This window comes from Phoenix dactylifera, chromosome 8 (genome assembly GCF_051530095.1).
Source record: "Phoenix dactylifera cultivar Ajwa chromosome 8, Ajwa_hap1_PhDact_Kaust_v1.1, whole genome shotgun sequence".
NCBI lineage: Eukaryota > Viridiplantae > Streptophyta > Magnoliopsida > Arecales > Arecaceae > Phoenix > Phoenix dactylifera.
This window is the reverse complement of record NC_143197.1, coordinates 32,435,086-32,450,370: the sequence shown is the minus strand read 5'-3', so window position 1 is coordinate 32,450,370 and position 15,285 is coordinate 32,435,086. Positions and strand designations below refer to the sequence as shown.

General features: G+C 40.0%; 1 protein-coding gene across 1 annotated transcript; it reads left to right on the top strand.

Moving 5' to 3' along the window:
• The first annotated feature begins 7,514 nt into the window (after window positions 1-7,514).
• Window positions 7,515-9,731, top strand: LOC103704140 (protein PSK SIMULATOR 1-like). The gene has a single exon (XM_008787316.6). It carries the CDS (start codon window positions 7,724-7,726, stop codon window positions 9,155-9,157), a length of 1,434 nt encoding a protein of 477 aa, XP_008785538.4. The 5' UTR covers window positions 7,515-7,723; the 3' UTR covers window positions 9,158-9,731.
• Window positions 9,732-15,285: the final 5,554 nt, after the last annotated feature.

Here is a 15,285-nt window from a genome sequence, read left to right as displayed (position 1 = left end):
CATGCCTTTGTATAAGTTTCAATTGAGTCTGTTGTTCTCTGCTGCTGCTTCTTCTTTAATTATTTTGCTATTTAATTCTATAGATCAGCCGACTGTCTTTATATTGGTTATTATTATATATTTTATTTCATTTTATTCGATGGGTTTCAAAGCTAGATCAGGAGAAGTTGGTTTTAGAATTTCTTTTCCTTTCTTTTTCCGTTTTCTTTTTTTTTAAAAAAAAATTAAGAAGTCAGTTTTGTGGTCTTGGCTGAGAGGACCGATGGAAGAGAGGAAAGATGAGGAACCTGTCGGGTTCATCTCCGTGGAGCTTTAAGGGGTGGGGTTGAGATTTCGAGGAGTTAAGGAGCTTGAATTTGGATAGGCATGGAGGCTGTGGTGGGGCTTTGATGATTGGTGTTTGATATAGCTTGGCTTTTTTGACAACTCTTGGAGTCTTTTGCATGTCTTATGCTATGTTTCCGTCGATATCGAGTCTTATGTACGCCCTCTTTCTCAAGAAAACAAGGTGGCCACAAGAAACCTTCTGCATATATATACCCAAATGGAGACTCATCAACCATTTCTATTAAGAAAATGAATAGGAACAGATGCTCACTTTCTCTGTAAATGAGTGCAAGTGTTAACTTGTGGTGCAACTTCTCAGGACCCAATTACTTTTTGGAGTTTGGTTGATTACCATTTCCATCTGTTTCTTATATTCGAGTGAGGTAGATTGGCAACTGTAACAAAAGGCGAAACGTAAAGGCGATATATTCCTGGAAAAGACCTAACACGACTCGAGTCAATTGCGTCTTCGTCAATCTAATTCTTTCTTGATGCAAGTAGGCGTGAGTCTTAGCTTTCTTGTTCACGTACTACTGTACTGCAGCCAACAGGCATCTTTATCATATATTTGGTATCCGGTGGACTTGTTCTTGTTTGTTCGCATTCACATGCAATCGTTTGCATGTTTTTTTTCGGATTATATATATATATATATATATATATATATATATATATATATATATATATATATATATATATATATATATATATATATATGTATATGTAGATTTCGGATTATATATATATGTACCGAATTCAAATTTTTAAGAACATTTCCTGTGGTTTGTTTCAATTATGTACATCCTTGTCTTGTTACACCAAAAATGCATCAGTCTAGTAAGTAGTTCTCAGATTTATTGGCTTTCTTTAGAGCATCAGTCGCTCAACTTAGTTCATTAAACTGAAAATCCATCAAAACCATATAGGTAGGTCATTTGGCCAGATATTCTTATTCTGGCTTGTTAACACCTTTGCCTGCTTGCTCTATTCATGCATGCGTGCCTACTTTCGAATATTTGGAACATTTTAAGCTGTGTATCTATTGTTGGTGGAATTTGTTACTACAAAAATACTTCTTCATGGTTTATACTTCATCAATGCTAGGAAAAAAATAAGTTAAAGAACACTTCACCAAGAGTGAGATTTGACTTCACCAATGCATGTATTAGTATGTTGTTCACTGTGGTTAGTTTTTTGTTTGAATGGACTACTTTCCATTTGATTTCCTTTTTAGTTTCAAAATATTGGCCATCCTCATCTTCGTATTACTTTAAATTTCTCGAACAATGCACAGACTAGTAAAATGTTTGCAACTTCTATCCCTTGCATTTGAAATTGGTTGTTTCATGTTAGTGCCATGCTCAACTGTTCAACATCAGAAATGGAATGTGTTTAGCATTCTGTCTACCTAAAATTGAGGCCCTAAGAATTTAAGGACCATATCCTTCCCTTGCACTGTCGATGTCGAACTATCATAAATGTAATCCATAAATCATTGTTTGTAAAAATTCGGTCATCTGTGGCTGAAATAGCAGATGGTTCTTGGATTTTGAATTAGTATCTTCTTTCCTATTCACATCATGCGGTTTCTATTTTGTGTAAAGCAGTATATTAACAATCTTCCTTCATGGCCTGAAACATATAGAATCTTGCCTCTCATTTTCATGAATCATAAAATTTTGTCTTTATAATTATACAGCCTTGGTGTAGGGATGAGTTAAGATTTAAAATATATTTACCTTTTGGCATAATCTATAAAATGTTTGGATCAAAAATTCGTGTGACTTATATCTTGTAACTTGGATTTCTTAGGTCAGATGATTCTTCTTCTTGTTTTTTTTTGGTTGTTGTAAGCCCTACTTTGATTCGAAAGATTGTTTATTTTAGCACTTTTGCTCCCATGATAGTACCTACTAACCACCCTCCATTCCAGTTAGTACCTAAAACCTTATTTTTCTTTCTCTGAAGGAGTATCTAAAGCCCATTCGATATAAAAAAATACTTTGTTTGGCTTAATTAGCATTATTCTATTTCAAAAAGAAAAAAAAATCATTAATTTGGAAATAAAGCATGATATCACAGGCAATCTCAGATTATTCTTTTCTTTCAAGTAGTAACTTTGCTGAGTTCATAATATTCTCTTCCGTAATTTGAACTCTCTGTGACCATTAAGTTATATGTAATGGATTTGGTTTCCATTTGAGTGCACACTTCGAATACTGATTAACAAAATCTTGTCCACACTGTGGGTGGCCTTTCATTCTTTACAAATAAGAATCCAATAAATTCCAAGCGCATATCGCCCAAATATAGGTCTCTAAGCATTACTGTTTAATTATTCTTTGTTATCCTGCAGACTAAGGAATACCGGGAATGACTAGGATAACAGTTAATTCAAATACAACGAGGGTTCCACCACCTTGTTTTGGAAAATGATTCTCTCGTACCATATTTTAAACGTAGAATATATGTTATTCATCAGAGTTCCAAATCCCTCTACTTGATGAATATTAAGGCTTTAGTTCCATTGCCTAGATTGGATGACTCCTCTAGCTGTCGAAGCTTCCAGTAGGAGGACATGAAATTGATTGATATCTACATCTCTATCCCAAGTAGTCCCATCGAATGATGTTCTACCATGGGTTTATCTTAGACTGTGCTTTATGGACTCTGATATTTAATAAAGCGACTCGACCGTTAATGGATCACTACTTGACTTCCCTAAAATTTTAAAGAAATTAAGGTGCTACTTGGAGCATCGATGGATATCGATATCTTATCAAACCTGAGACAACTGATAATTAGCTTTGAAATCAAAGCTCGGGTTCCGCCATTTCTTCATTATTGTTTGGCAAGCAGTACTCTTTAGCCTTCACTTGATCACAAAAATAATCTTATCCTATTATGGCCTTGCATGACTACATGCGTGCAATCAAGTAACCCCCCCTATAGCTTTCCGACACTGACTACACGCATGTATGCGTGAAGGGTTCTTTATTTTTTTTTGGTAGAAAGCAGCATTCATATAGCTCTTATATGGGTACAGCTACCAAGTCAGAAACAATAAAATGATACAAGGGAGAGGGAATCTCAGTGGCAGTAGTCCAAAAATACTCTCTAGAGTGCCGAGCAACATAGAAGACGATTCAATCTGCAACTCTATTCGCCTTTCGATACACGTATGCTGCCTGTAAGAAGGCCAATTTTTTGACCAATCTGCGAGTCTCACGAATCAGTAGATGACCATCCCCATATCGATCACCTTTCTCTATCCAATCGGTCACCATAGAAAAATTTCCTCGATGTCTACATCACCATGAAGGGTTCTTGATTCCATAAGTACGTAGGACCAGGGAATAAGTTTGTACGTTTGGCGGATAGGGCATCAACCAAGGTGCCGTCCAAGTTATCGCGTGCAATGGCCTAACTCTTTGTCCTGCATGGGTGGCTTGTCCCGTCTCCCATTCCATCCAAGTGGCAAAAGTCTTCATCTCCTCCCCCATGGGCCATCTCAATGAATGAATTGCTCCAGAAGTATCCATGCCTTGAATTGAAACGTTTTCCGATTAGGCCCGTGCAAAAGACGTGATAGAGGTGGGTGCAAATTTTTGATTAATTTTGAATAAATTTAAACTCTTAATTTAACGTTAAAAATTTAAACGAAGAAAATTTTTTTTAAATATTTATATAGAACCAAAAAATTTAAATAATATTTTTGAGCTAGTTTTTTTTTTGAATAAGAGTTATGAGAGAGACCAGCTCATAGTGGTATGAAAAATTAAAGTTCATATAGATTATTAGAGTTACTTCAAAGAAACAGGATTCTTCCTGTCCTCGAGTCCTCATTTTGCTCAAATGGTTGGTCATGCTGTGGGAGAAAATGTTGCTGCAAATATTTCCTTTTGTGAATTTATTATATAATTTAGCTATATTATCATATCTTATAGTTGCATTATTATATTTTTTTAAATTGGAGGAGATTAATTTGCAGGATCATTCTAAGAATTGCTAGAGACATATTGCTGTGTGAATGTGACCGTGCCCTTTTTTATTCATTAATTGTTTAGAGATCTCATGTTTGGTATGTTTGGAGCCATTAGCTGCATCAATGAGAGGAGGAGGTAACCATGCTAAGACTGAACATTTTGGGTCAAAACAACTGCAACGGAAACCAATGATGCCGTATACACCTCATTGGACTTATCTAATACAGTGTATGGGGATACTTACTCCCAGATTGTCCCATATTGCGGCCTGCTACTTTCTTTTCTCAGAGACATGATGGCCCTGTTTGGGGGAGCTTTTGGAGGGCCAGAAAGCACTTTCTGGCCCTCCAAAAGTACTTTTAGATGAAAAACTGTGTTTGGTAAATTTTTCAAAAAGCTGTTTCAGCTTTTGCGGGAAGCTGAAAACAGCTTTTGGGAGGAAGCTCCAATTTGGAGCTTTTGCGAGGAAGCTGTTTCAGCTTTTTCGGAAAGCTGTATTTTTGACAAAAATGCCCATATTAAAATAACATAATTACATAGTCTATCCCTTTATAAACCTAAAAATCTGCTGGAGCCAAGAACCCTAGCCGTCAGACTCCCTTCCGTAAGAAAATGTATTTTTCTTTTCAATTTTTGTATGCATCTCTTGAACCACATTTTAGAAGAAAAAAATTTTAATCCTTTTCCATACCTTCCAAAATCAATCTATTTTTTTTTTTTTATCATCAACCTCGCGGCCCACGCTGAGGTCCTCCTCGAGCGTGGACCACGAAGAAGAGCCCCTGGACCGTAGAAAATTATTTTATGGTAAATTATGGGAAATTATTATGGAAAATTATTTTATACTAATAATTATAATATTTTATACCTTTATTTTTGTGTGATACTATAAATATAATATCATATTATATTATATCATAATACATTAATATGCTATGTTAAAAAATTTAATATTATGTTATATTATGAAAAATTAATTTATACTAATAATTATCATATTTTATACCTTTATTTTTGTATTATACTATAAATATAATATCATATTATATTATATCATAATACATTAATATGTTATGTTAAATAATTTAATTTTATGTTATATTATGGAAAATTAATTTATACTAATAATTATAATATTTTATAACTTTATTATTGTATTATACTATAAATATTATATTATATTACATTACATTATAATACATTAATATGTTATTTTAAATAATTTAATATTATGTTATATTATGGAAAATTAATTTATAATAATAATTATAATTTTTTATACCTTTATTATTGTATTATACTATAAATATTGTATTATATTACATTACATTATAATACATTAATATGTTATTTTAAATAATTTAATATTATGTTATATTATGAGAAATTAATTTATACTAACAATTATAATATTTTATACTTTTATTATTGTATTATACTATAAATATAATATATATTACATTATATCATAATACATTAATATGTTATGTTAAATAATTTAATATTATGTTAAATTACCAAATATTAATTTACTCTAATAATTATATTACTATTATGCTATATTAACATAATATTATTTTATATTACAATAATATTATACTATATCGTATATTTATGTATTAATTTATGTTATGTTTTATTATGTTCTGTTGTATAATACTACGCAATGTCCTTTATGGTAATTTTGTCATACAAAAGTACTTTCTCAGTTTGTTTACCAAACACAAAACAAAGTACCACAGCACTTTACGAATGTAGTTACCAAACAACAAACAGCTTTTTATAACAGCTCTACTTCAGACAGCTCTACTTTCAACAGCTCTACTTCTAACAGCTCTACTGCCAACAGCTCCCCCAAACAGGGCCGATAGATTCTTAGGTTGGAACACAGAGGAAACTGTTGTCAGCCATCCGAAACCAAAGGCTCATTTCGTAAAGTTGGTGGTTTTATTTTATATTTGTTTATGTGAGCAGCTTTGGGCCTGCATGTGGATAACAAGCCGGGCTTTCGTTTGGGACAAGATATTCTTTACCCGCCCAAAATCCTATGCAGAATGGGCTAATCTCCCGTTGAACTTCACGGTCAATTTCTACTACAAATTTCTACTGCAGAATAGGCTAACATCAGAAATCAGATGGTCATAATTTCTACTGCAAATTTCTCCATTGGCAATTTTTTTTTTCTTTCTAAATCCCTCAGCGAAGCATTCACCGAGCCTGTAGAATAGAAAAGTCTACGTCGAACGTTTTCTTGCATTATTTACATGCAGACTTGGCTATACTCTCACAAGACAAGCTATCTGTTTGATTCACCATGGTTGTAAATTATGTGTGGACTTAAACAGTCTTAGATATGCTTTGAATTTGAAATATACAGCGGTTAGTCCGTCTGACCGGTCGGTTAGGTCAAATGATTTGATTGCCTGCTATAGTCATCTGCTCTGTTCGGCAACTTGATCAATTGCTTAAATTGGTAGCTTGATCGGATTCTCTGTACGATATTCTGGTCAACTAATTTGATCAGTAACAGTGGATGAATTCAGACCACAACAATACCCCCCCTTATGGAAGGTTCTTTGGATCTCACAAAAGCGATCTCTACCGGCTGCGAATCCCAAGGGAAAAAGCTAGAAATCAAGCAAAGATTGTGTTGACCGAACTCCCAACGTATGCCCATCAACCGCGGACCCCACACGCAGTGTACATGCCGAGTCACCTCATCCTCCCAGTCCCTTCCTACATCAACCAAAAAGAGTGAGTCGTACCCACCCAATTTCCCGGCTGGTGTTGCATGTAATGTGTATGCAAGAAAATGTGGCAGTCCCTTGCTTAATGAACAAGTCAAAAAGGCTTTAAGAAGTCCATCAATTGATTGATTGATTGCTGCTATTTCTTTACCTGGTTATCGCCCTTTGGTTGAAAGGAAAAGCAAGTCCATCGCTGGTTATTGCCATTTCGTTTTCCTATGTCACAATCCTAAGCTATTTGAGGCTTCCGCATAGACTTCGCTTAAATTCTGAGTCACAGGCTTGGCAAAGATATACATGTAAACGTAGAATAAATTATCCTTTCAACAAAGTATCTACCACGTACCACATGGCACTGCCTGGTTAGATAACTTAATCATAGCAAGCATTTCATAGTGATTAGCGACATGGCGTTAAACGCCAAGCAGTCGGCATCTTGCACGACCTTCTCCTCTTCGTTTCCCATTCCATGTTCATTCCCTGTAATCCAACTGTATCAAAGCGCGTCCAAGGGAAGCCTCTCAGAAAACGGCAACCTCACTCCCTCCCTCCTCTTATACCCCGCGCCTCCCCTCTCGCCGCCACCCCACCAAATGAAACACCAACGATAGCGTTAACAGATCCCGAAACAACCGCTTATCCCGGAATAACATATCCGCGTCTATGGTCGTGCCGAAGCCATGGCGGAACGGTCCGGACCGCGAGTGCCTCGACCTCCGGCTCGACGAACCGGCCGGCGGGGGGAAGGCCCCGGGTATCGGGATCCTTGCCTTCGAGGCCGCGGGCGCCATGTGCAGCCTCGTGTCGCTCCATCGGTCCCTCTCCGATCCCGAAATCCTTAAACTCCGATCCGAAACGATGCGCTCCCGGGGCGTGGCCTACCTCAACTCCACCGACCAAGCCCTCCTCCTCCGCCTCGCCTGTGCCGAATTCGTCGCCGACCTCGACCGCGCCGCCGCCGCGGCCTCTCGCCTCGCTTCTCGGTGCCAGGGGGCCCTCGCTCAAAGGTTCGACCGGGTCTACGCCAACCTCAAGGCCGGCTCGGCCTATCTTGACCGGATCCCTGTGAGCCTTAAAGGGGTCGAGAAAAGGATGAGAAGCATGGAGCGACACGTCGCGGCGACTGCGAGATTATACGAGGAGATGCAGGTCCTGGGCATGCTGGAGTCGTCGAAGCGGAAGTGGGACCGGTACAGCGGGCCGATACCGTTGCAGAAGCCGAGCAAAGCGGAGTCGGTGAAGCTCGAGCTGAAGTCGCAGCGCGAGAAGGTCTTGAGGCTGAGGAAGGAGTCGCTGTGGAACCAGAGCTTCGACAAGGCCGTCCGCCTCATGTTGGAAGCCGTCTGCGGCGTTTTCGCTCGAATCTGCGCCGTCTTCGGCCGGTTCGTACCGACGCTGCCGCCGGTCCTCGTTTCGCCCAGCGCATCTCGTGCCAGTTTCGTTCCGGCCCGTCCCAAGTTACGACTCTATTCCCGGTTCCCAGCCAAGCACTCGTCAGGTCCGCTTGAGAGACCGGCGGTAGAGCACCTAATTATCCCAAATTCCTGCCCCATATTCCGCACCAAAGAATCGGAGCCGAAACACTGGAGCAGGTTACTGCAGCCGGCACCGAACACTGTGGGTGGTGCCGGGCTAGCGTTGCGATACGCTAACGCGATTGCACTGGCTGAGAAGATGTTGACGACAAGGTCTAACTCCGGCGAACCGGAGGCGGGGGAGGCGGCGGCGAGGGAGGAGCTGTACGAAATGCTGCCTGCTGGGCTCCGGGCGATGGTGAGGTCGAAGCTGAGGGCTTGCTGGAAGGAGCGGGGGCCGATGGACGGAAGGTTGGCTCAAGGGTGGAAGGAGGCGGTGGAGAGAATACTGGCATGGCTGGGACCGGTGGCAAGTGACACGATTCGGTGGCATGAAGAGCGGCACATGGACTGGAGGCAGCGATTCGACCCAAGTCCGAGAGCGCTGATGCTTCAGACGCTGCACTTCTCCGACCTGGAGAAGACGGAGGCGGCGATCGTCGAGGTTCTGGTTGGGTTGAGCTGCGTGTGCTGGTACGGGGAGCAGCGCCGTGGGTCCTTGCGGGTTTCATGCAAAACATAGGGCTAGCTTGACGTTGTTATTTGACATCTGGATGGAAGCTTGCATCATGCCAGGCTTAACCTGTACCGATATCAGGTTCAAGTCTTGATGTCAATGAACAAAGTTTAGCTGAAGTTTGAGTACTAAATTATCGACGCTTTGGCTTGCTTATACTTAGATAGAAAGGGTGATTTCATGTTTGCCTGTGAGCCTACACTGATTTTTTGTTCGGGGCCATTGTACACAGTTTGATTCAAACAGAACGGGTTTTATCTTTCTGTGAATCCACCGTTGGATCATCCACAGATTGCTTTGAGATTTGCTCATATGCTTTGAGATCTGTAAAGTAGGTAATCCAATGGTGTATTTATGCAAAGAAAGGTGAATCTAGTCATGATTCAGATGTAAGTTAGGAGTTATTCTCAACTGTTTGTTGAGAAAGACCAATTGGTTATCCTTCTCTGATTCATATTTCTTATGTTTGCCCCGGACGGTTGACTCCGTTTGCGTTGCGAACGAAAGCGGCACATGGCCGGCCGTCACCATCGCTGAAATGCTTTGGATATTTTTATAACATATGGCTGATTGAGAGAACGAATCAGATGCTTGATTATTTTACATGATGAACTCTTTATTATACATGATTTTTTTATTTTAAAAAAACCATGAACTCTTCTTTTTCTTTGTTTTGAAATTCTTATACGTAGAAAGATTGGCCTAATTATGGATGCTTAACTAATAGGAAAATTAAGTTCTATCAGCATCAAAAGTAAAGCTGGTATGCATAATTGGAAAATCACGAGTTGGATTATCGGTCCCATTCATGTCTGCCTCCTTTTATTTGTTGTAATATCAGCAAAATACTCAAAGGAAAATGAAATTATTATTCCATACATTGCCTAATTAGAATTTCATTGATTGGTTGTCTATGGTTACCCTTCTTTTTGAGGTCATGCAGCTAAACCATGCATGTCTTTAGCCATATGAAATATAATGATTCATCGTGGTTTCAGAGGACTTTTTAACAATTATCTCATTTTAACCCAATTTAAATGGAAAATTCTAACTTTTCACTGCATCCATTTAATTTTATCTAGGAAAAATGTACAAAAGTATACTAAAGATCATGCCCAATTATGGTATCTAGTAAGAATCAACCCATTGGTATGGATACATGGAGGTATGCTTTATATGACATAATTCCTTTGATTGTTCTCTTAGTGGATTTCAGGTGAGCATCAAATTCACCATCCACTTGGCATGCAAAGCATGCCGTATATATGCAGATGGTTAGGGACATGGGAGGTCTGCTTTTTGCGACAATGCTGATGACAAACCTAGCTTTCTTTCGACTGTGGGCATTAAATATGCCATGTGGCAATTGATTAAATGGTTAGGTATCTTAAATAGTTAATAGTTAACTAATAAATTCAAAATTATGGATCATTTTATGAGGTCAAACTTCCTACCAATCCAAATGAAATTGTGAATTTGCCATAGTGGTGCGTTCGCCACCTCCCCTATCAAACAGCCATATGGCGCTGGCTCCTTTCGTCTACGGTCAAGAACCCCTTGGAAGCCCATTTTTAATGGATAGGAATCTAACTAAAGCCCTTAAAAGAAGAAGGGGTGGTGCAGTAATTTCGCATACTAGCCCTTTGTCTATAGAAGTTTCACACATGTACCGGTGCCGTATGTAGTTTTCTATTTTCCGATCTTGTTGGCCGTATTCATATCTGTCGAGTGTGAGCTGCAAAAAATTTTTTTTTTTACGCGTAGCCTGAAAAATAGGATACCCACTTTGGGCCCTGTAGTAGTTTTTTGTTTTTTGCGCTAAGGCAAACGAGTCAGACTATATGAGTACGAACACATCCAATAAAATCAGAAAACAACACATCACGAAATATTCTAGTCAACACTTTTTTTCGAGTCTATAAAGTGCCATCATAGTGATTGGCTACGTAAACAGCCATTTAATCTACAGTATTAGTGGCCTCTCTAAAATATGTTTAGCCTGGAACGCCATCCGGTCCGGCCCATCTATCAAAGCAGGTCTTTTAGAAAATATGGACTAGAGCGCGGGCCGGGCTCTCGCCGACCCTTCGGCCTTCGTACGGCGCGGCACGGTTTCCTCCGGACGCAAACTTATTTATATTCTTCCCTCGATACCCTGTTTCTCGTCCGCAACCCACTCCCCCTCTTTTCTCCCTCCTTCCCCACTGCTCTCGAAACCCTGGACCTCACGAAGCCCCAAGTTTCTTTATGATATCACCCTCGAATCCGCTCGGATTCGCGTATCTTCCGCTCTCCGTATCTCTCCCGGAGGTTCTCTGCCCCCGCTTCCGCTTTTGGGAGACGTTGGTTGATCGCTGGAGACAGCGATCAGGGTCTGCGCTGTTTACATCCTTGTTGTCGACGACGCCATTAGCAAGGTGCGCGACGGGTTCGTGAATTTCGGGTTCGGAGAGAATGTATTGAACGAACTCCCATTGGTAAACCCTCTTCCTCATTTTGTTCCAAGATAAGTTAAAGTTTTTTAACTGATCAATTTGTTATCAGGGTTCATTTGTCTTCTGGCAAGCTATTGGAATCAAAGAAACTAAAATGTTATTTCCTCTTTTGATTTTTGTTTTTTGTTTCGTTGGATCTATTTATGCACTAATTTTCTCCAAAAACAGGCTAAATTTTCCAATCCGATCCGCTTTAAGGGTTTTAGTTGTCTTCTGGCAAGCTATTGCAGTCAAAGAAACTAAAATGACTTTTTATTCCCTTTTCTTGCATTATTGTGGTTTAACATCCGCATGGATACCTTTTTATTTCCAGAAAAAGGCTAAATTTCGTCAATCTGCTGTGGTTTATGGTTATTAGTATCTTCTTGATAAGCTATTGGTCTCTCTCTTCTTTTTCCCATCTACGAGTCTTTTGATTTTTCACGTAATATCTGTATGTACGATTTTTCCCAGTAAATGCCTTTTTTTGATAGAAAAGGCTAAATTCTTTAATCTGGTATATTTTTAGGGTTTCAATTGTCTTCTCTAGGCTATTCGGACAAGATTTATTTTTCCTTGTTTTTTTTTTTTTTGGGCCTTTTGGCTTGATCATGGCGGAAAAAAGAAAAAAAAATCTAGCTATGGGAGACGAAGATGATGTAAACTGGGGCTGTAAATGGAACAGTGGAGAGGTCATCCGTCCAGAAACCTGCTGGACCGATCACCACTGTTCATGCCCTTAATGTATACCATATCAAGGGCCAATAGAGGATTATGAGACCCCAACAGCTGAGATGCTTTTTCTGCCAGTGTGCTCTCTGCCTTCGTTGATCATTTGACCCAGATGCATTGTGTTCAAGTAAAAACCTCCCTTCTTTTTGCGTTACACATGTAATTTATTTGATTATTTTTTCAAAAAATATGGCAAAGTTACACATGTAACTTTGCCATATAATTATGCACCATGACTCTTGTGTGAGCTTTAGTACTAATGCTATCAAGGTTTCAAATACTGCAGAATGGGGCAGTACGTAGTATGAATGTTACTGTAGTATTCTGGTAGGTCTCCTGCATTGGTACACAGTCCTGCACCATGTGTTCATACATGGTACCATACCATTTTGGCAAAAAATCGGTACAAGATTGTGTACTTGTACTTGAAATCTTTGATGCTATGTTATTTTCGCAGTGTACTTTTCGATATAGAATAAAACCTACTATCTTGTTCCACCGAATGTGTCACAATAGCTTGAGACTCATTTGCATGTCACCTGCTTCCTCATTATGCAATACTTGCTGAAAATATAAATTACATGATACTCTATCATAAACAAAAAAAATAAAATATTATTGAAGCTTAGATGACCAAGAAACTATGAAGCATGGATACCAATGCAAGATGTGTGTGTGTGTGTATACACGACACGATTAGGGCTGGAAATGGGCTCGAGCCGGCCCGAGGCCCATTTGGTTGGGTCGGGCTTCGAGCTAGGCCCGAAAGAATGTAGACCGGGTTTGAGCTTAAATGTAGAGCCACATTTGTTTTTCGGGCGGGGCTCGGATATGTCAAGGACTAAATCCGAATCAATTTATTTTTGTATGTTGTTATTTAGAAAGAATAATGAGAAAATAAAGGACAAATTAAAATGGGTTTAGCTGAGAATAATGTATCATGTATCATTTATTTTTTGTTATAGGAGAAAATTCAATTTTTAGCTAGCTCATTTACTTGTGAAGCAATATTATGAAATGTTAAATTTCAATTAGGTTCGGGCGAGACATATTTTTTGCCCAAATGGGTAAATTCAGGTTGGCCCAATCAGGTTCGGATCGGGTTCAGGCCTGGGCTCAGGTCGGGCTCAGACCTGGATTATCCAAAAACTTTCGGGCCTAAGTCCGACCTGGCCCACTTCACTACAGAAAAAGTTGGCTATCCCGACATCTATATGCCGACGCTAGGTAGAAGTGTCGGTAATTTTGGCTCCAACGCCAAAATTTGCCAACGCTTCTAAATAGCATTGGCAGGCATGATATTACGACGACGCTAGATAGCGTTGTGCAAAGCATGACGCTTACTAGTATCGTCGGAGGCCAAATGGGGAAAGAGGGAAGTGATTAGACGACGCTTAAAAGCGTCGTCGGAGTCCTAATGAGCCGGGACCAAGGATGACACATATATATGTTATTGTTGGAGGCCAAATCTTGCCCCCAAGACGACGCTTTAAAATGCATCGTAGGAGGCTTAATTGCCCCTAAGACGACGCTTTATAAAGCGTCGTCGGAGGCTCATTCTCACCCCCGGCCCCCACCCCCATCCACATAAATCCTAATCGTCCCCCCTCCCGATCCCTAACCCCTCCAGCCGCTCCCCTCATGACCCCTAACCCCTCCAGTCGCCTCCCTCCTTATAAATCTCTAATCCAAATCCACCAAATCGTCCTCCTCTCAGAGCCATGGCCATGGTCCCCCTCCCTCCACCACCATCCCGCCCTCGCCTCTTCCTTCTCTTCGCCTTCCCTCGTGCGACCGTCTAGGGTTAGGGTTTTCCATGGTGTTTTCCCTCTTCGATGCTCCCATGGCGAGGTCCCCTCCCCCGCCTCTTCCTCTTTTTCTTCCTCGCCTCCGGTCGATCAGGGACTGCCCCAGGAAGCTGTCCTCAAGGCCATCTCCGGTGAGCCCCCCAACCCCTTCTCCCCCAACTCTAATTTTTTGCTGGTTTTGGTTGCAGAAGCGGAGAGGGTTGAAGGAAATGGATAGCATGGACAGTGATTTGGAATAGTGATGGAGATGAATAAGAAAATAAGAATCCGAAGCCAGGGGTGGAGAGAAAATAAGAAAAAAGAGGAAGCAAAGATCGGGCGGTGGAGCGTTTGCGATGCTTTTGTTTTGAGGTGTTCTCCTCCCAAGATGCCCTAATCTTGGCATCTTGCTGTTTCTCGCTTATTTTTCTTCCTTAAATCTTTGGCTTTTTGTTTTCTTTAATCTTTTTGGTTGTTCTCTCATGCGGATGGAGAAGTGGTGTGGCCCTTCCAATCCTCGAGCTCTTGTACAGATCTCCAATCCCCATTTTAATGACAAGAAATTCATCGAATGAAATTAAAATGTGGCTTCTTTAATACATGTGATAACTGTGGCTTCTTTAATACACTGTGTGACTGTCTAGGGTTAGGGTTTTTAAATAATTTTTTTTACAAAATAATTATAACGACGCTTATAAGCGTCGGCAGAAATCAAGAGAGCCGATGCTTATAAGTGTCGGCAAAGGCCTGAGCGAGCCTGACGCTTATAAGCGTTGGCAAAGCTTCGGTTTTTACTGACGCTTTTTGAAAGCGTCAGCAAAAAAAGTTTCCACTTTTAGTTTGCCGACGATTTTGCGACGCTTTTGAAAGCGTGGGTGCCAAAATTACCGACGCTTATAAGCATCGGTATAGGCTCTGAAAAGCACCGGAAAAGACTTTTTTTGTAGTGCTTCCAGCCCTAGACACGATATGCATACATTGGTATGATAAATATTGAGAGAAAAGAAAAAGAAGGAGGAAAGAAAATAAATCCTTCTCCCTCATTGTTGAAGGTATTGGGTAAGCATATCAGGTGTATCCAACAGTATCCAAAGTCTTTTTTTTTTTTTAAATTCAGAAAAAAGGATACATCAAATATGTT